Source organism: Solanum lycopersicum, chromosome 1 (genome assembly GCF_036512215.1).
Source record: "Solanum lycopersicum chromosome 1, SLM_r2.1".
Lineage (NCBI taxonomy): Eukaryota > Viridiplantae > Streptophyta > Magnoliopsida > Solanales > Solanaceae > Solanum > Solanum lycopersicum.
Window position 1 is genome coordinate 87,667,707 of NC_090800.1, and position 20,273 is coordinate 87,687,979.

At 34.4% G+C, this 20,273-nt stretch overlaps 1 protein-coding gene across 2 annotated transcripts; it reads left to right on the plus strand.

Moving 5' to 3' along the window:
- Positions 1–1,284: 1,284 nt before the first annotated feature.
- Positions 1,285–20,119, plus strand: CAND1 (cullin-associated NEDD8-dissociated protein 1). Of its 2 annotated transcripts, none has more exons than XM_010315975.4 (29): positions 1,285–4,005; positions 5,847–5,953; positions 6,082–6,251; positions 7,257–7,467; positions 8,943–9,108; positions 9,581–9,710; positions 10,234–10,348; positions 10,424–10,581; positions 10,666–10,789; positions 11,015–11,065; positions 11,133–11,215; positions 12,354–12,438; positions 12,523–12,624; positions 12,731–12,829; positions 13,337–13,447; positions 13,523–13,606; positions 13,683–13,823; positions 14,334–14,426; positions 14,526–14,647; positions 14,764–14,926; positions 15,005–15,244; positions 16,334–16,582; positions 16,677–16,853; positions 16,953–17,099; positions 17,363–17,479; positions 18,550–18,718; positions 18,932–19,009; positions 19,083–19,221; positions 19,620–20,119. In XM_010315975.4, the coding sequence occupies exons 2-29, from the start codon at positions 5,918–5,920 to the stop codon at positions 19,711–19,713; spliced, it is 3,654 nt and encodes a 1,217-aa protein (XP_010314277.2). In that variant the 5' UTR covers positions 1,285–4,005; positions 5,847–5,917; the 3' UTR covers positions 19,714–20,119. The 2 variants fall into 2 exon arrangements, with proteins under 2 accessions (XP_010314277.2, XP_069148978.1); XM_069292877.1 differs by having other exon boundaries at positions 5,882–5,953.
- The last annotated feature ends 154 nt before the right edge of the window (positions 20,120–20,273 follow it).

Genomic DNA, 20,273 nt, shown 5'->3' on the forward strand with positions numbered 1-20,273 from the left:
TAAAACATGTACTCAAAAATAAATATTAATAAAATAAGCATATATTAACGATTGTACAAAACATATCAGGATTTGCGACAATAGAATGAAACAGAAAGGAAAAAATCAAGTCCGCTGGATGAACATTGTCCCCTTAAGGAAAATATTCCCCTCTAGTATTCGACGTTTAAAAAAATACATCCTCTCCGGATGGAACAATTCTATTCACCAGTTTATTGATACAAAACAATGATGTTAGTGAGCCACTCAAAAAGAGCAAATTAAACAAATATTTAATTGTGTAGAAGAAGAAGTTCAAAAAAAATTGTTTTAAAATGAGAGAAAATTCCTCTATTTATAGGCAACAAAGGACAGTGTGAATAAATGTTTCACAATCTTTCATAAAAACAGTTATCATAAAAATAGGAACTCTTCATTAAAGTTGGAACTCTTTATAAAGTCGCAACTCTTCGTAAAAGTCACAACTTTTCATAAAATTCACAATTTTTTTTATAAAAGTCACAACATTTCATGAAAGGGAGGCCTAGTTTTGAAAATAAATAAGTTAAAAGGGAATTCTAGTTTGTGGTGGCGCCATATAGGCGGACCTAGAGTTTATAAATAATAAATTGCATTGACTTGCAAATAATTTTTTTATTAATATTCATACATTAAAAATAATGGGAAAATATGTTCTCTAAAAATATTAGCAGTATTCCAACATCAATTTGATTATTTGTCACTGACCTCTAAATTATTCACGAAATAAAAAATTATTGGTTTAATCAACATTAAAAGGAAAATAACGAAGAAAAATAAAAATATATACACTAAGGCATTTCATAACAAAAAGAAATATTTAAGTTGTATAGATTATACAATTGTGATATATGTCTTAGGAGAAAATCAAAAATTTGTTAACATATTACGCTTGAACATGAAAACAATTATAACTTTTGAACTTACATAATGAATTTCTTCAATTGATAAGTGGGAAATTTCATATCTATGTAAAAAAAGATTAACCTGTAAGCTTATATATAGTACTTTAAGTTATAAAATTTAATATAGAATATCAAAACATGAGTTTTTGAAATTGAGTACAATAATTATTTTCTGCACAATGAATACATATACTATGTGTGTATATGTTTAATATAATCGGAGAAAATAAATTTGCAGAAACATAAACAACGGAGTTTAAACGTGTACTAAAAAATAACAATTAATATCATAAGCTTAAATTAATGAGTATAAAAAAAAACATACCAAAATATGTAAAAATAAAATGAAATAGAAAGGAAAAAGTTGAGTCCACTGATTGTACAATGTTCCCCTTTAGAAAAACTTTTCCCCTCCAATACCAGAGTTGTAAAGAATTACATCCTCTCAGGATGGAGCGATTTTATTCACCAACTTATTGATACTAAAACATTGGTGTCTGTAAATCACTCAACAGGAGCAAAGTACACAAGTATTTAATTTTATGGAAGTAGAAGAAGAAAATCATTATTTTTATTGTTTTAAAATAAGAGAAAATCCTCCTATTTGTAGACAATAAAGGATAGTGTGAACAAATATTTAATGTACTTTATCAGAATGATTACAATTATTTGGAAAAGTTGCAACCTTTCAGAAAGTTCACAATCTTTCATAAAAGTCGCAACTCTTCATTAAAGTTGACATTTTTCATAAAAGTCACAACTCTTCATTAAAATCACACATTTTCATAAAAAGTCACAACTTTTGATAGAAGTCACAACTCTTCATTAAAGTTCATGAAAGGCTAGTTTTGAAAATAAATATTTTTAAAAGGAAATTCTTGTTTCTGGTGGCACCACATAGGCGAACCTAAGGTTCTCCTCTATATAAATATATGATATATGATATGATATAATTTTTCAAGTATTAGAAAAAAGTGTGAAATATATCTGAACTTTGATCGAAATTGTTGTAACAATACTAAACTTTGGAAAGGATCTTTTACACCCTGCACTATTTAATAGTATATTTTAAAGGTATATATGTATCCACGCGGACATAAAAAATATTGTATAATTATAAATATCAATTAATGTGTCCACATGAATACATATATATCTTTAAAATACTCTATTAAATAGTGCAAAGGGTAAAGTGTCCTCCATAAAATTTGGTAGTGTAACAATAATTTCGATCATAATTGAAATATTTTTTCGACTTTTTTCCATAAATATAAAAGATATTGACTTCATGAAGTCGATTTTCGAAAGTTTATCCTTTAAATCTTTCAACATGCCGACTTTCAGAAGTCAGACATTACCAACATTCAGTGGATGTCAACAATTTTTAAGTCAAAATTTACTATTTTTTTAGTAGTGGTTTGTCTTTTACACACGCCTTTTACACTATGTATGGATCATTGCTATCCATTGTATTATATTGTATCATTACTATACCTACAATATTTGTTTTGATTGTTACATAAATGTATTATACTGTATTGTTAAATTTATTGTTACGTAACAATGAAAACCCTTATTTTATGGAACAACCAATTTGGTGTGTTTCAATTGTTACTTAATTTCTTTTTTCAAATATATTTTTACATAATATTTCAAAATACTATTTTATCCTTTATCTTAATTATTTAAACTTTGTCAAACCTCCTAGCCTAGGATAATTAAGGATTTTAAGTAAAGTTGTAAATTACAATACATTACTATACAATTAAACAAACAATTAAAGTGTTACTAAACAACAACAAACAATACAATCTAGCCAAACATTGTATTTACCGTACAATACAAACAATAGAATACAATACAATACAATATATTATGAAACAATGGGCAACATTGATCCAAACAAAGTGTTAGAATGAACATTCACTAATTCATGAAACTTTTTCATCTACATTCTCTAACAACATTTATCTCATCTCATCAGGTAGCAACCGTTGTGTTCTTGTTTGTCTAACTTAAAAAATTTATCTCTCGTATATCATGAGAATTAGAGGTTCTTTATTTCTTTTTTTCTGTTGCAACAAGAGATACATAGTATTTGTATAAGTTGGATACAACATTCGTCAATCATTCAAACCCAATTTCAACTTTCTAATCTTGAAATATTTTTGAAGGTTCTTGAACTATTTTCAAATTTAAGATAACAAGTAAATAAAGAAGCACATTGATTTACAAGAACTTATTTCTAGTTTATATTAGTTGGTGAATACAAGAACATCTAATAAGTATACCTCAAAAGACTCAGTACAATACTAAGACCCGTTGATCCTTGCTATTTTCATACTCCATAAACATCCAATAATTTCATGTTCACTCCATGATTTTGGATAATTATGACTACCAAACTTCATCACTTATCACAATTAATATCTCTAATTCGTTAAGTGTTATTTTTTTTTCAAATTTCATATCTATTTCACTTTTGTATTTATTATCTCGTAGGTGATTTTCTTTCACATGATTCTATGATATTCGTATGTCCTAGACCGACTTCACCCTTTTATAATTAGATTTTATATTAGTGAATATAATAAATTACAACATAATCATTTAACAATTACTATTACTATTCATTATTAAACCAACTAATATTTTAACAATTGATTGTTGAATTAATACATTTAAAAATTAATAATTAATCGACTAAATCATTAAGTATAAGTATCCGCCCAATAAGTAAATTGAAAAAAATCGAATAGTAAAAAAATATAAAAAAGTAGTGAGTTGTAATGAGGAGATATTAAACTTTGGGGACCAAATTGACATGAGAATGGTGTAATTCGTTTTGTCGAGTCTATAAAATGCATATACGGTCCTCCTCGGTGAAGTGAAAGAAACACTTCTTCACTTGAACTCTCCCCCCGATATCGTCTCTCTTCTCCGATAGCCTCAAATGGACTAGGGTTTTACGGGAGAAAGAGGATAACAACAGATCGATACTATTTAGTAGTATATACAACGATTCTCCGCATCAATATACTGAACTAATCTCTCTGTCTCTGTGTGTTGCATTCGTCTTGAAGTAAGCTTTTCTTTCCTTCTTCTTTTTTAATGGAATTTTGTATTGCGATTTCAAGATTTCTGTATCGTTTTTTTTTTAATTGCATCCTAGTTTTTTAGGGTTTTATGTTGGAGAATTTGACTTCTTGATTGAAATTTACAATGTGTAATCGGTATTCTTTTGCTTTTGTGGTTTATAATGTTCAGGAGTTTATAATGTCTTTGTGATTTTTGTACCAAGATTCTACAATTCCTTTTCTGTTGTGAAGAATGTATGGTACCTATAGTAGTTGCTTTTTTTTTTTGTTATTGATTCTTTAGGGTTTTATGTTGGAGAATTTGACTTCTTGATGTTTCTTGATTGAAATTTACAAACATTCTTTTGCTTTAGTGGTTTTATTATGTTCAAGAATTTATAACGTGTTTGCGATTTTTTTACCAAGATTGATACAATGTCTTTTCTGTTGTGAAGAACTTATAGTATCTTATATATATATTTTTTTTGTAATTGCGTGTGAGGTTCTTTAGGGTTTTATGTTGGAGAATTTGACTTCATGTTTCTTGATTGAAATTTACAATGTAATCTATATTCTCGTGCTTTAGTGGTTTTATTATGTTCAAGTATTGATAATGTCGTGATTTTTTACCAAGATTCTGCAATGCCTATTCTCTTGGGAGGTCTTGTGAGGAATGTATGGTACCTATAGTTGTCTGATGGATGTCTCGGTCACTACATTTAGGGTGGTTTCTAGGGTTGTAATTGTTTCTGGAATCTTTAATAGTGAAATACTTGGTTAAATATCAAATAGATTTCTGGGTTCTTTGTTAATTTTTGTTTTTTCCTTTAAAATTTACCAAGAATTGAATCATGGTGTTATAAGATTGGATGGTATTATTTTATTTTTCATAAAATATTTGTAGATTAATAATCAGTGTGTTCCTCTGCTCTATAGTAGCTACAGTGTCTTGGTCATAGCAGTTGGAATTCAGCTTCATTGTGTGTAACTTTTCCTTTTTCTGTTTTCTCACTCTTAGAGCTCTTCTTTCCTGCGATAAACAAAGATTTTCTTATGATACTTGCTTTATTTTAGTTGTTTCTTGTTCTTAGGTTTATGTTGGAGAATTTGACTTCTTGACGTTTCTTGATTGGAATCCACAATGTAATTGATATGGTTTTGCCTTTCTGGTTTGTTATGTTCAAAAATTTACAACGTCTATGTGAAATTTTACCAATAATAAAAGAAGATTTTACTATGCCTTCCTTTTGTGAAGAATTTAAGGCAGCTAATATCTATAGTTGTCTGATGGATGCTTTAGTCACTACTTTTAGGATCCTTTTTATGGTTGTAATTGTTCATGGAATCTTTAATGGTGAACTACTTGGTTAAGATCAAAGAGATTTATAGTTTCTTTATTGTTGTTATTTTTCCTTTTAAATCTACAAAGAGTTGAATGCCTGCTGTTATAAGATAGGATGATGTTATTTTATTTTCCTAAAATATATGTAGATTAATAATTACTAATTAGTATGTTCCTCTGCTCTATAGTTAAGTAGCTACAGTGTCTATGTCAAGGTCTAACTTCAGCTGTATTGTGTGTAACTTTTCCTTTTTCTATTTCCTCACTCTTAGAGCTCTTTTTTTCCTCGGATGAATTGCTTAATTTTTTCAGAGATGTAGGTTTCCTTTTTCCTTTTGACTAGTACATCCATGTTGGCCAGACACTTGTTAGAGTTATTATACAGTGAATTGAAACTTGGCTAATTTGCAAAGATTAGTGATTGTTGTTGTTATTTAATAATAATAATATTGTCAATTATTTGTATTAGCATTTTATTTTCATTATTATCTTTTCCATCCCCAGCCAATTAAACTGCAATTGTTTCCTGCTGTTGGTAGAGACTACGGAAATCATAGATTTTGAGGTCCCTCAAAATGGCGAATTTGACCATTACAAACATACTTGAGAAGGTAAACATCTCATGGCATGGGTATTTTTCTCTCTTTATTTATTTCTTACACTCATTTGTTTGCAGTATCCTAATTCCTGTTTGTCCATCCAAATTTGCAATTAGACTTATCTTAACTCCATTTTGCAGATGACAGGCAAGGACAAGGACTACAGATATATGGCAACTTCTGATTTGCTAAATGAGTTAAACAAAGAGGGATTTAAACTTGACGCTGAGCTTGAAGGGAAGTTATCAAGCACAGTTTTGCAGCAGCTTGATGATGCGGCCGGTGATGTTTCTGGATTGGCTGTGAAATGGTTTGACCCTTTCTCATTTATCGTACTCGTTTTGTTCCTGTCTTGGGACTAGGAGCTTCATATTGACCCTACTAAAATGGTTGTTATCTTTTTCATATTATAGATCCTGTTGCATTATCACCATAGGTCTGGTCTGCCTAAAATTTCATTTTCCTTGTTGAATAGTTCAAGCTTTTCCATTTGTTGTTTCTTGTGCTGTTCCTGGCTTGAGACTAGGAGCTTCTTTTTGACCCTTACTATAACGTGATTGTAATTTTTTTCGTATTATAGATCCTAATTCCTATTGCATAATCACCATAGGTCTGCCAATTATTTTGATTTCTTTGTTGATATTTTTCTTGGTATTGAGACCAAACATGTTTGGAAGTTGCACGTTCCAAGTTTTTTTGTGTAACTCTGTTTGATAGGGGCGATTTTCTGAACATCTGAAGTTACAGAAAATATTTAGATACCTAATGCTTAAACGAGGGGTTATATCAGCATTTTGACTGGACCCTTTTTCTTTAGTTTCACCTTTCAGGATAATTTAGTCCAATGGTACACTTAATCATGCTATACTTAGCAAGTACACAAAATCTGATTTTGTTTCATGTGATTCATGTTTGAAAAAGGCCCAGGCCTTGTGTTTTTCCTACTGCACACCCACTGAGTTGAAACTTTTTGAAGTTCCTTTATCATTTGAATTGGACAATGTAAACTCGCTCTAGTCTGAGCTACCCAAGTATGCAGCACATCATGTTTGTGATGCCCAATACTGTACATGACTGCTAATTTGATTGACTCATCTGATTACGAGATTTCAACAGGCTTTGTGAATTTTATAATCTGTTTGTACTGATAAAAGAGAGCAGAAGAAGTGAATATCATTCTGTAAATACGTCAAACACTTTGCAGTAGGGTACTGATTCTGTTGACACGCATGGTCTTGTTTTACAAATTACTTAAGCCTGGGAAAATTGTATTTCAGTCTGATCATTGCTTTCTTGACTACTTCTGATTTTTCAGCCTTGCTCCATTGGCGAAGAAGGTTCGTGAGCAGCAAGTTCTAGAGATGACTAATAGGCTTTGTGATAAACTTCTTAATGGAAAAGAACAACATCGTGATATTGCTAGCATAGCTTTGAAGACTATTGTATCTGAAGTTCCTTCATCGTCTATTGCTAGAAACGTACTTGTCTCAATTTCACCAAAGTTAATAAAAGGGATCACTGCCCCGGTGAGTTGTTCAAAGCTAACTTTACTGTGAATTCTCTACATTATATTTTCACTGTGTTGGTCATATCATTTGTTAATTGGGGTTAGAAGATCTTTTTCATGAAACAACTTTACATTTGAACTTGGACAATTTATCCCTTTCCATTTGTTTTCTTATATGATTTATGAATAGAAAGAATGATATGCTACATGGTGTTTTTCTCCTTTTAAACTTAAACGTGTAATACTTATCTGGTTCCTGGATTTGTGAACTGCATGGATACCTGTCTACCTGTCTTTCAATTGTTTAGTAAAACGGAATCGTTCAAATTTGCTGCTCTAGATGATCTTGTTTAACTGTGGTGCATGGAAAGATTACAACATATACATCCCTATGCTTGATTTTGGATTTGCCCTTTCTGATCTTGAGGCTTTCTGGTCGATATTTCTTGTCCCTCATTAAATTTGTTTATATCATTTTGGATTTCAGTCTTTGTGTTTCCTCATCAAGCCAACCAATTGCCTTCTGAGTTAACTGCAGTAGTAAGTAGATAGGCCTAGGCACTTGATATGTGGCCTACACTGGTGACTAGTAGGTGGAAAGATGATATAGGATTATTGAGCTTTTGCACCTTCTTATGTTGGACTGCTTGGGAATTTTAATTGCCTTCTGAGTTAACTGCAGTAGTAAGTGTGACCTATACTGGTGACTAGTAGGTGGAAAGATGATATAGGATTGACCTTCTGCACCTTCTTATGTTGGACAGCTTGGGAATTTTGTATGGCAATGACATCTGAGCTGTCCTGTATGCACCTAGCCTATTCCAATGGGTACCTGACCTCCTATCTACACCTGGTACCGAGTTAACTACCCACCGAGGCTTGGGGACACATGAGAAGAAACAACCCAATATTTTTTTTCCTCCAATGAAATTCAAACCCGAGATCTCGTGTCTGTCCTCGCACTTTATTGACTAATAGGCCAAAACCCTTGGGTGCAGGTTAACATAAGGAAGCTAAAATGAATAATTTGCCTCAGAAAGGTATTATCATTTACTAGTTCCTTCGAGACAAAGAAGGTTTTGATCCGCAAATTGTTCTTTATCATATGAGCTCATGTCGAATATAGAAGTCTACTAAAAAGAGAAACACGCAAATAGAGATGATTTTCCATGAACTCCACCCAAAATCTCTGCATAAAGGGACTTCTTATATAGATGCGGAACCATCATTCACTCTACATACAAGAAATCTGCAAGTGCCTTCAACCAAAAAAATGATGTGTTCTGTTCAGAAACATTAGGCAGGATTGTAGGTGAATTGTCAATGCGTGCACAATTTGTTTTAAAAAGTGATGCTGTCATTCTTCTGTATATTCTCTTATCAGCCTTATATTTGGGGAATTAACACTCTTTTACTTGTTTATTTTCAAATGCACACATATTTGTAGTTACTTTTTCTTTTTTATAAGTTTCTCTATTGTTGTCTCCCTTCCAGGGAATGAGCACTGAGATTAAATGTGAATGTCTTGACATACTATGTGATGTTCTTCACAAGTATGGGAATTTGATGGACACTGACCATGAGTCTTTGTTAACTTCATTATTGCCCCAACTAAGTTCCAATCAAGCTAGTGTCCGGAAGAAGACCGTTTCATGTATAGGTAACTTTGTTATTAGCTTCTATTTATTGGATGTATTTTAAATTGTGAATGGAGAGTGTAACTCATTAAAACAGGGTTTGTTTGATTGCTTAAAACCCGTTTGGATTGGCTTTAAAAAAGTAGCTTAAGTCTAAAAAAATAATAAGTATTTTTAACTTTTTTGAAGTCATTTAGAACTCATTTTAAGTTATTTTTAACTTTGCCAAACATTCCCCAATTTATTTTTATGGTGTTTATATATTTGCCAAACTCTTTCAGATGTCAAAAATTGTCTGAAAAGTAGGTTTGACCAACTTTTACGCCAATCCAAATACCCTCTTAGTCGTAGATGCTTTGGGTGATAGTAATTGCAATATTCGTTGCAGACACACATGAGTTAATAAGATTTCATAGACTATCATGTACTGTTGGACTGGTGGCCGAGATTTCAACTTTTCTTCAGTAAATTCAGTTTTACCTTTTTCTTTTACAGCATCTCTGTCTTCGAGTTTGTCGGATGATTTGCTTGCAAAGGCTACAGTTGAAGTTGTTCGCCTTTTAAGCAATAAGAGCTTAAAATCAGAAATGATACGAACTAACATTCAGATGATCGGGGCCTCAAGGTAGCAAATCCTAAATTTAAATTGATGCTTGCATTTTGTCCTATCAAATGTTACATGATATTGATATACTTGTTTGCGTTGATAATTTTTTAGACAAATGCCCAAGTACAATGTACTTTTCTCAACAGTAGGTATCCTGGATACTCAATTAAAAGATTTCACATCCAATATTCTTCACTCCATTGGACAGTGTCCTTTTCACTGCCCTAAAGAAGCTGCTTGCTTGTATCAAGTGAAACGAAACAGGGCTGAGTGACTTGTATCTGGGTGCACTCTTTTGCAGCTGAGTTTTTAATGTTTTGATACTTCTAAATGGATTCTGGACTTAGATAAACGTGAAATAGAAAAAACTTAAGGTGTGAAACGGACACATGCATGCACACTCTTGACTGTCACTTTTTCATTCAAGATCCTCTATTTTTTCTTTCTGAGATGTGGTGCTTACTTTTGGAGAGCTTTCCTCTATTACTATCAATTATTTTGTAGACTAATTTTTACTTGGGCTGTCAACTTGTGTTTCCAGCCGTGCTGTTGGTTATCGTTTTGGTCCTCACCTCGGAGATACAGTTCCATTGCTTATTAACTACTGTACAAGTGCATCTGAAAATGATGAGGAGCTTCGTGAATATAGTCTGCAGGTGCTATATTAATTGATTTTTTTTTTCTCTGTTCTTATTAAACCCCTGGATGCAGCCTAAGTATTTTTATTCCAGGCACTTGAGAGCTTTTTGCTAAGGTGTCCCCGGGATATTTATTCCTACTGTGATGAGATTTTGCATCTCACCCTGGAATATCTCAGCTACGATCCCAACTTCACTGACAATATGGACGAAGATATTGATGAAGAAATTCTTGAGGAAGATGAAGATGAGTATGTTCACTCACGTTCTGGATCTTTGCTAAGACTCATTAGGTTCTTCTTACTAATCAAATCACTTGTCAAATTTTGTTGTAGTGAGAGTGCTAATGAATACACGGATGATGAAGATGTCAGTTGGAAGGTTAGAAGAGCTGCTGCCAAATGCTTAGCTGCATTGGTAGTTACACGGCCTGAGATGCTATCAAAGTTGTACGAGCAGGTATAACCAGGAAGTATGACCTAGTTAGTCTCACTTCAAGCTATTATATATTTGTAGTTTAATATAAGTGTTTACCCTCTATTTGTCATTATATTTTCCTCTCTAGTGTGTCGTGCAGATGTAGCTCTCATTTCTTATTGAAGTTGAAATGTTTCTGTATACTGCTACAGTACATCTGTCTCATAGTCATAATAAATTTATAATGCTGACTCTAATCTTTTGCAGGCTTGTCCAAAGTTGATTGATAGGTTTAAAGAAAGGGAAGAGAATGTTAAGGTAAATTGGAAGTCTTTTGAATTCCCTTAACGATCTGGTTTTAATTGACTCAAAACTTGCTCGACAGATGGATGTGTTCAGTACATTCACTGAATTGTTGCGACAAACAGGCAATGTTACGAAAGGACAGACTGATCTGAATGAATCAAGGTAGGTCATTGCTATTGCTTCTTTATATAACTTAAATTGTCCAATTTTGTGTTTTCTATTATCATTTTATAAAACAGTGGAAGGCAGTCACTTTTGGGAACACTTGTTTCACTTTAGAAGGAACTAGAATCTAAATATATGCAATTTTTAGTGTGAACTTGAGCCGGGACAGTATAGTGCAGAAATAAAGCTGTAAGATCAAAGGATAGAAAGGATGCTGGGCATGTAAAAATTCCCAAAAACCAAAATTTGAGTGCATTTTACATGGATTTATTTTTTAATAGGAAAAAATTGGAGTGGGGTATATCAACAATACACTTTTGGTAGTTCTTTGGTTGTCTTGGGAATTTCACTGATCACCACTATGCTGAAAATGTTGTACTTGTGTGGTAAAATAACAGTTGATGAAAAGATGATTGACATCCTCATATTTTTGTCTCTTGTACAATGGACACCAGTCACAATCATAAGTCCCTCTTTTTACCATGTGCCCTCAGACAAGCACCATGCGCCACCAGCCCCATCCAGCAATCCAACTTCAATGGTGCTCTGTTCTTCCAGATGCATATCCATGACCACTTAGAAAAATTAAAACCACAATATTTAAATCTAGCACATAGCACTGTCTATGCATACTAACCTTTTTCCGTAGTCAAAGTAGACTCAGGGTATAACCGTTACTCACATCTAATCTCGTCAACTGACAAACTTCAGTAAATGCTTTTGCACTGGGAACATCTGAATCTAGCATTATAAAAAATCATAGCTGCGTTGATGGAATGTTACCTTGAATAGTGTATAGTTTTGGCTTAACCTCAATGGAAATTAATAGAGGTTTAATATTTGTGGTTGTTGAGCCTCAAGCACTGTGCCATCAAAGACATGATGCACCCAATCATATGTAGGACATAGATTTTTAGATTCCCATATGGTTTTAAATTTTGTGTTTCCCCTTCTTTTATTGGGGTATTAACTGTTTTTTCCTTTCTCTCAATGAGTACTGATTTCACTTTCTTTTTACCGCATCAAATATAGCGCTGATTAGGAGATCTCTGATGCTTACTTCTTTGATGATGGTTTTAATATGTTTTTATCTGTGATAAGTCAAATAAATGATGATTTCAATGGTAACTTTCAGTCCTAGATGGCTATTGAAGCAAGAAGTGCCCAAGATTGTTAGATCATTAAATAAGCAGCTTCGGGAGAAGTCTGTCAAGACAAAGGTATGTGTCCACTGCTTACTGCAAGCCTTGCTGCTGTTTTTGTGTTTTTTGGCTTTACATTTCCTGAGTCTCCCCACTTCTTAGGTTGGCGCCTTCTCAGTTTTGAAAGAACTCGTGGTTGTTCTGCCTGATTGTCTAGCAGATCACATTGGATCCCTTATTCCTGGAATTGAGAAGGCATTATGTGTAAGTTGTCTTTTTAATGCTTGTATTTGTGCTTTATTTTGTGAATTTTCCTGGATTTTGTTTCTTCTTTTATTATATTAAATGTTGCCATTGGTGTGCTGAACAGGAAAAATCTTCCACATCGAATTTAAAGATTGAAGCCCTCATATTTACAAGATTAGTGTTAGCATCACATTCACCACCTGTTTTCCACCCACATATTAAGGTAAGCCATCTTGATGCTTATCTGCTTTATACAATTTTAGCAGATCAAATGCATACCTGGACTGGTGTGAACTCATGGTACCGTGTTTTGAAAAGCTTAAAAATTATGGGCGTCCTACTTCTCACATAAAAACACAAAGAAAGGTTGAGAAATGGTTGTAATCTTGCATAAATATGATTTTATACATTGATTCGTGTGTACTTGTATAGCACTTTGTCAAAGGTTGTAATATATATGGGTGACCTACTTTTCACATAGTAAATTAAAAAAAAACATAATTTCTTTATTCAGCCTAGTTGTATGGCTTCATTCCTTGACTGGTCAATGCTGAGATGATCTAATAATGCTATATCCTCCTTTTTATTTGTGAAGTCTGTCGTTTCCCCCCTGTGATTTTGAAAAATTTTCTCGAATTAATTTTTTGCGTTTCCTTCGAATAAATGGTCAGAAAATAGAAATCATTTGTCTAACAATTCTTTGACTATACTCTCTGTTTTTGTTAACTAGGCTATAACTAGTCCTGTTATATTGGCTGTTGGTGAGCGGTATTACAAAGTTACTGCAGATGCATTAAGAGTTTGTGGTGAGCTTGTACGGGTGTTGCGGCCAAAGATTGAGGTTAGGTTTCTTTTACTTTGCCAATCAACAACTTGTATTAGTTCTATCTGAAGCACTGATTATGTTGCCTTTTAGGGTTCAACCTTTGATTTCAAACCCTATGTTCTTCCAATATATAATGCCATCATGGTGCGTTTGACAAACCAAGATCAGGATCAGGTTAGTTGTGCTTGCTTGAGAAATGAATATTTTCGTATGTAAATTGATGTTTATCTAAACTGTGCTCGACTCCCAGGAGGTTAAGGAGTCTGCAATTACTTGCATGGGGCTCGTAGTTTCAACATTTGGTGATCACCTGCATGCTGAATTACCTGCATGTCTTCCAGTTCTGGTGGATCGAATGGGCAATGAAATAACTAGATTGACAGCTGTCAAGGTTTGTTTGACATTAACTTCTTAGGGATTGAACTCTATCTATGACTAGGTTGTTTAGCTTTTGGCATCTATTTTCTCATCAGGCAAGACCTTAATCACAAAAATGAATATAAATTGGAAAAAGGTACAAGTACTTGAACAATTCAACAATTTTACTTGTACATCAGGAACTATGGGATCAAAGAAAATGATCAATTTAAGATGTCAACTTTTGCATCTTCGTGATGCTTTGTTAATTTTAACTTATTCTTCGAACCCAAAAAAGGGAAAATGAACATTTCAGATTTTGGCTCATGAGTTGGTATGGCCAGAAAATAGAATTATCCCTTGTGTAACAGTATTATAGAATTACTTTACCTCCCCTCTACTCTCACCGTTTCCTAGGCAGGACTTCTGACCTTCAGTACTGCCAATATTCTTGCTCTTCCCATGGCAAGTGGTTTAAATTACATGCTGCTTTGGTTGCATTGATTTGATTGAAATTTTCTCAGAGTGCATACCTTCTTTGCAGGCTTTTGCTGTCATAGCTGCTTCTCCATTGCACCTAGACCTCTCATGTGTCATCGAGCAAGTGATTTCTGAGTTAACTGCATTCTTACGCAAGGTGAAACTAGATGTTCTGAAATGTTAACAACTTAGGAAAAAATTCATTGCATTTTATATTATGAGGAAGTCTCAAAAGTTTGCTACTTTTGGAGGGTAGGCCAATCGAGCTCTCAGACAAGCTACTCTAGGGACCTTGAACACCCTCATTGTTGCTTATGGTGATAAAATTGGATCTGCTGCGTATGAAGTTATTGTTATGGAACTTTCTACGCTAATTAGGTTTGTATTTTGATTCATTTGATTTACTAATTTTCACATGTCATATGTTCCTACAATATTTCAATCTTAAATTGTGTCATTAATATCTTCTCACTTTTGATTCATCTGGACTTTAGTGACTCAGACTTGCACATGACAGCCCTTGCGCTGGAGCTTTGTTGTACATTAATGGCTGACAGAAGGTCAAGTGCTAATGTGGGTTTGACTGTAAGAAGCAAAGTTCTTCCTCAAGCCTTGACACTAGTGAGAAGTTCACTGCTTCAGGGGCAAGCCCTTCTGGTACTTCCTTGTTTCTCTTGGTCTCAGTTTTGATCTAGGCTGTTTTCTTATGCGAAACTCACTTCTATTAATATGCAGGCCCTTCAAAACTTTTTTGCTGCATTGGTTTACTCTGCCAATACAAGCTTCGATACTCTGCTAGATTCTCTACTTTCAACAGCGAAACCATCTCCTCAGTCTGGTGGTGTTACCAAACAAGCTCTCTTTTCCATCGGTCAATGTGTGGCAGTTCTTTGTCTTGCCGCTGGTGATCGGAAGTGTTCTTCTACTGTAAACATGTTAACAGACAGCCTGAAAGATGATAGTAGTACTAATTCGGTAGGCCCTTTATTTATTTAGTTGCATCTTGGATAAGTTGTTTGAATAAGTTGTTTGTTGCTGTTGAATTGTATGTCTATCTCATCTAAAGACTTGAGTCGTTAGAGTAGTCTACTTGAATTGTATGCCTTCAACATGCTAATATGCCCCCCCACTCACTTGATTCTTTTCCGTGGGGCAAGCATGCTACAAATTTTTGGATAGTGGGTGGCGGTGTGACATGAATCCAAGACCTTTTGCCTGCTTTGCTACCATTTCAAGGAAATACACCTTGGGTTTAACTCAACCCTTGAAGTTACTCTTTCATTGTGAGGATTACTCGAGACCATGATAGTAGGTAATAACCCATTGTTCTACCGATTGTAACAATCTTAGCCACTAGTGATACTGCCACTTTGTGTTTAAGCTTTGCAGGCTAAAAAGTGTATCATTAGAGTTTCAAAGCTTACTTCTTTATATACCTAGCATCTCTCTCATGTTTGCCAATTGTGAGGATATGCTTAGGGTCATACAACCCCTATAGTTGGAGTGGAATGGCTCTGATACCATGCAAAAATGAAAGAAATGATCATGGCCTTAACTTGATTCAAAAGCTAGCTTGTGATGTGAAATTGTCCAAGGCCACCCATAAGGAGACAACAATATATATCATCAACCATATTGGCACTCTAATAAGAAATTACCCACACATCTAGGACTGAAGATTTGAACTGTGGATAACAAGTGTGCTCCGCACACTGATGTCATTTTCCTAACATGACATGTTAAGAAAATGAACATTAAATGCTAAAAGTTAGTTTATGAAGGAGTATTCGAAAGCGTACAAGGAAATTTGATATGATGACATTTTCTGTTTTTCATTAGCTTTTGTATTTTGTTAGCAGTTGTGGCAAACTACTGACACACATAATAAATGACAAAGCAAATTTCCTGAGTTTAGACTTTTTTTTAAAATAGACCATGGATAAGAAAATGGTTCTGCCATTGAGAATTATAAGTTTATATGACATTGTTTCTTCTGCTTTCTTCAAATGGTACTAATAACTGTAAGAGAACCCTGTTTTTTCTGAGTTCAGTTATCCTTTTCAGGCCAAGCAACATCTTGCCTTGCTATGTTTAGGGGAAATTGGAAGGAGAAAGGACTTAAGTCCACATGCCCATATCGAAAATATTGTCATCGAGTCCTTCCAATCACCTTTTGAAGAGATAAAGTCAGCTGCCTCTTATGCTCTAGGAAACATTGCTGTGGGTAATCTACCAAAGTATTTACCCTTTATCTTAGACAAAATAGACAATCAGCAGAAGAAGCAGTACCTACTGCTCCATTCTTTGAAAGAGGTATCTACATTTTAGATGGTCTCTTATTTCAGAAATTCTTTTCCCTCCAAGCTAATTGCTTTCTGGACTCATCGTGATATGTGGTTGCCAACAGGTCATAGTGAGACAGTCTGTGGATAATGCTGAATTCCAGGATTCAAGTGTAGATAAAATACTTAATTTGCTCTTTAATCATTGTGAAAGTGATGAAGAGGGCGTTAGGAATGTTGTAGCTGAGTGCCTGGGAAAAATTGCACTTATTGAACCTGGCAAGCTTGTTCCTGCATTGAAGGTACAACTAATGATATATTTCTTTCCTGTAAATGATTTCGTTTTGCACTTGATGTTCTGTCTGCAAATTTGACTATTTATTACTATAATTTTTGTGTAGGATCGGATTAGTAATCCAGCAGCGTTCACCAGAGCGACTGTTGTAATTGCTGTGAAATATTCCATAGTTGAGCGACCCGAGAAGATAGATGAAATCTTGTCTCGTGAAATTTCATCCTTCTTAGTGCTTATAAAGGATAAAGACCGGGTATTCCTAATTTGATGTCAAGAACTTTTTCCATTTCCGTAAAAATTTACTGGTCCCCCCCCCTCCTCCCCCCTCCTCCCCCCCCCCCCCCCCCAAAAAAAATCACATGCAGTCACCCCAAAGCCCCCCAGTCCAGTGATGTCGTGTTTACTTTTATGCTGTTCGTTTCTTTATAGTTCTCCTTTTAACAGTCATCTCTTGCAGTCTTTCATTATATCTTCCCCTAATTTAACTTCTCATCACATGCTTTGTTTATTGTGCAGCATGTTAGGCGTGCAGCTGTCCTGGCCTTGAGTACTGCAGCTCATAACAAGCCTAACCTGATTAAGGGCCTTCTACTTGAACTCTTGCCACTTCTCTATGATCAGACTATAATTAAGGTGACAAATATCTCCTTAAAATTTAATCAGTTTTTTGTGCATTTTAGTTTAGGTTGTATTTCAAGGCACTTGAAACTGGGGCACACCACCTTCCTTTTGTCTACATATGTTCGTACCAGATTGGCACAATTTATGTGTACATGCACTGGCGAAACTCCAACTCTTGGTTCTTTGAGATATGTATTTGATTGCTGTTTTAAAGCTATGGGCCCAAGGATTACACTACATCCTGCTGAATACTCTTATTCCCGAGTAGTAGAATAATTGCATGCAAGTATTATCTACAATTCATTGATTAAACATATCATCTTTCTTTGTATTTTTGTATTTATACTTATTTGAAGCTTTAATCGTGTGAGTCAGAGATGGATAACTGTAGATTAAAGTTTGGCTAGATGGTGGTATGAAATAATAGGCTTGTTTCATCTCCCCACGAGCATAATGCCATGATATTCCAAATCTCCAGTTAATTGACCAAGACAACTGTTGGATGTTATCAGCTAGCATGCCGATAACATTATTCCATATACGGTGGTATAAATTGTGAAGTCGAAGATGCAATTAAGTAAATGCATACCCTAAGTTGGAATGGGCCAGACTTTGCCTATGATCTTATTGCTAATCTTTATATGTACAATTTGTGAACATGATCATCTTATGGGCATCTGTCTCAAGTAAATTAGGACTAGGACATGTTTGTGCCCATATAGTCATATATTCTTGGCATTCACCTTATTAGAGGTTTGTTGCTTTTGTTTAGCAGCCTCATTTGACATCCCATGTTGGTTAATTCTTTCAAATTCAGAACCCTCTCCTCATATGTGGACAATTATCTTACAGTTATCGTGGAAATAAGAACAAAGAGAACCTGTACTGATCCTACTCATGGATCCTATCATTTAGGACAGTATATGCGTGATTGTTGTCTAAAAGTTAGATTAATTGCGTCTCATAATTAAAGATAATTCAGGACCTATCAATTATTCCTAACCTTGTACTTTAGGAGTGTCACTAATAACAGTTGATTGGTGGCATTCTCTATCATTGATTATGCTTCTTTCCTCTTGCAGAAAGAATTGATAAGAACGGTTGATCTAGGTCCCTTCAAGCATACAGTCGATGATGGACTAGAACTGAGAAAGGCAGCTTTTGAATGTGTAGACACATTGCTAGACACTTGTCTTGATCAAGTGAATCCCTCATCTTTCATTGTCCCATATCTTCAATCTGGTTTGGATGGTAAGTTGATAGCTTGTGATAGACCCGATTCTTCTATTGTTATCTCTATTTTTCCAAATGTGGTGTTCTGATTCTTGATTTGATTTTATTGATGTCTGCAAATTCTATTTTTTTGGGGATGGGTGTGGCCGTGTGGTAGCATCATTGGACATGTCACTGCGCTCACATGCAATTATTTTACTGCTGAACTGAATCTTTTGCCTCTTCTCCCAGATCATTATGATGTTAAAATGCCATGCCACCTTATCCTTTCTAAACTTGCTGATAAGTGTCCTTCAGCGGTATTAGCAGGTATAGTCTTTTTGCTGCTTTTTCTCCTTCTAATGAACCAGTTTGTTATGTTTACAATACATTGCTTTTGCAGTTCTGGACTCTTTGGTGGATCCTCTGCAGAAAACAATAAATTTCAGACCAAAACAGGATGCTGTCAAGCAAGAGGTTGATCGCAATGAAGACATGATTCGAAGTGCCCTTCGGGCAATTGCAGCCTTAAATCGTATCAGGTAAGTCTTTTTTTAGTGTCCCCTTGAAATGATTGTGCTTTTGTTGACATGTGTCTTGAATCAATAATTTAGGGGGATGACCTTCTCTTATCCTTTTCGTATTTTTCTTGTTCTTTCTGTGAAAATGGAAGATTTCTATTTCTTTCCCAGTGTAGCATATTTCAGATTTTTCATACCAAAATGAAGTTATGAGTCATCAGCTCATCTACTGCTACTTTTGATTAGGACTGCCTTTAGGGCAATATACAAGTGTTATAAACTAAGCTCGATATCCATGTGTGAAAAGGAAAATATTCTTGTTGCAATTTGATACCTCTGTTTCCTTTCCTCTCTTCTTTTCTCGATCTTCCTTGTTTGCCTGACCTTAGTAATGTATTTGTTGCTCCCATTGTTTGCAGTGGAGGTGACTACAGCCACAAGCTCAAGAATCTAATGGTGGAAATTGAGAAGACATCACTCTGGGACAAGTATTGTTGTATCAGGAATGAGTGATACAGAGGTTCTTTTGATTCCTTGGACAACATTATAATTTTACTGCAAGTAATGTGAATGCGGCAAATGGGCTGGTGGAGAAGGAAGCATATGCATAAAGGGATGCCTACTTGAATCAATGTTACCATAACGCACTTCACCCTGTATAGGTTTAGTCTTAGCATTTTGTTTTGTCATATATGTGACATGTTTTCTAATTTGGGCGTCTAATTGGTTTTGGGTTCATGGAATGTTCAATTGAGTTTTCTTTTTGTACGGAAGTCTGAGCCTCTTCTAGAGTAATTTATGAGATATTTTCCCCGTTTTTAGCGGTTTTTGAAACACCTATTAGTTGTGCTAAATACTTGTAATAGCTATGTTTACGGTTTCTCTTAATTGATATTGTTGGATGTGACTCGAAGAGCAACCTAAGGTGTACAAGTGTTTGATTTTTTTATAAATATTTCCAGTTTGTACATTATTTGTTCCTCCTAAAGGAGTTTGAACAAAGAAGGTCGAACGACCTGAGAGACCCTTTTACTTGACTTCGTTTCTAAATTGGATTTTCCTTATCAATTTGG

Excerpts from the sequence above, each read along its gene's own strand:
- CAND1 (XM_010315975.4), top strand. The coding sequence starts at position 5,918 with ATGGCGAATTTGACCATTACAAACATACTTGAGAAG. Across the intron at positions 11,066-11,132 it reads AAAGGGAAGAGAATGTTAAG|ATGGATGTGTTCAGTACATT; the intron begins GTAAATTGGAAG and ends CTTGCTCGACAG. Across the intron at positions 19,010-19,082 it reads TCCTTCAGCGGTATTAGCAG|TTCTGGACTCTTTGGTGGAT; the intron begins GTATAGTCTTTT and ends TTGCTTTTGCAG.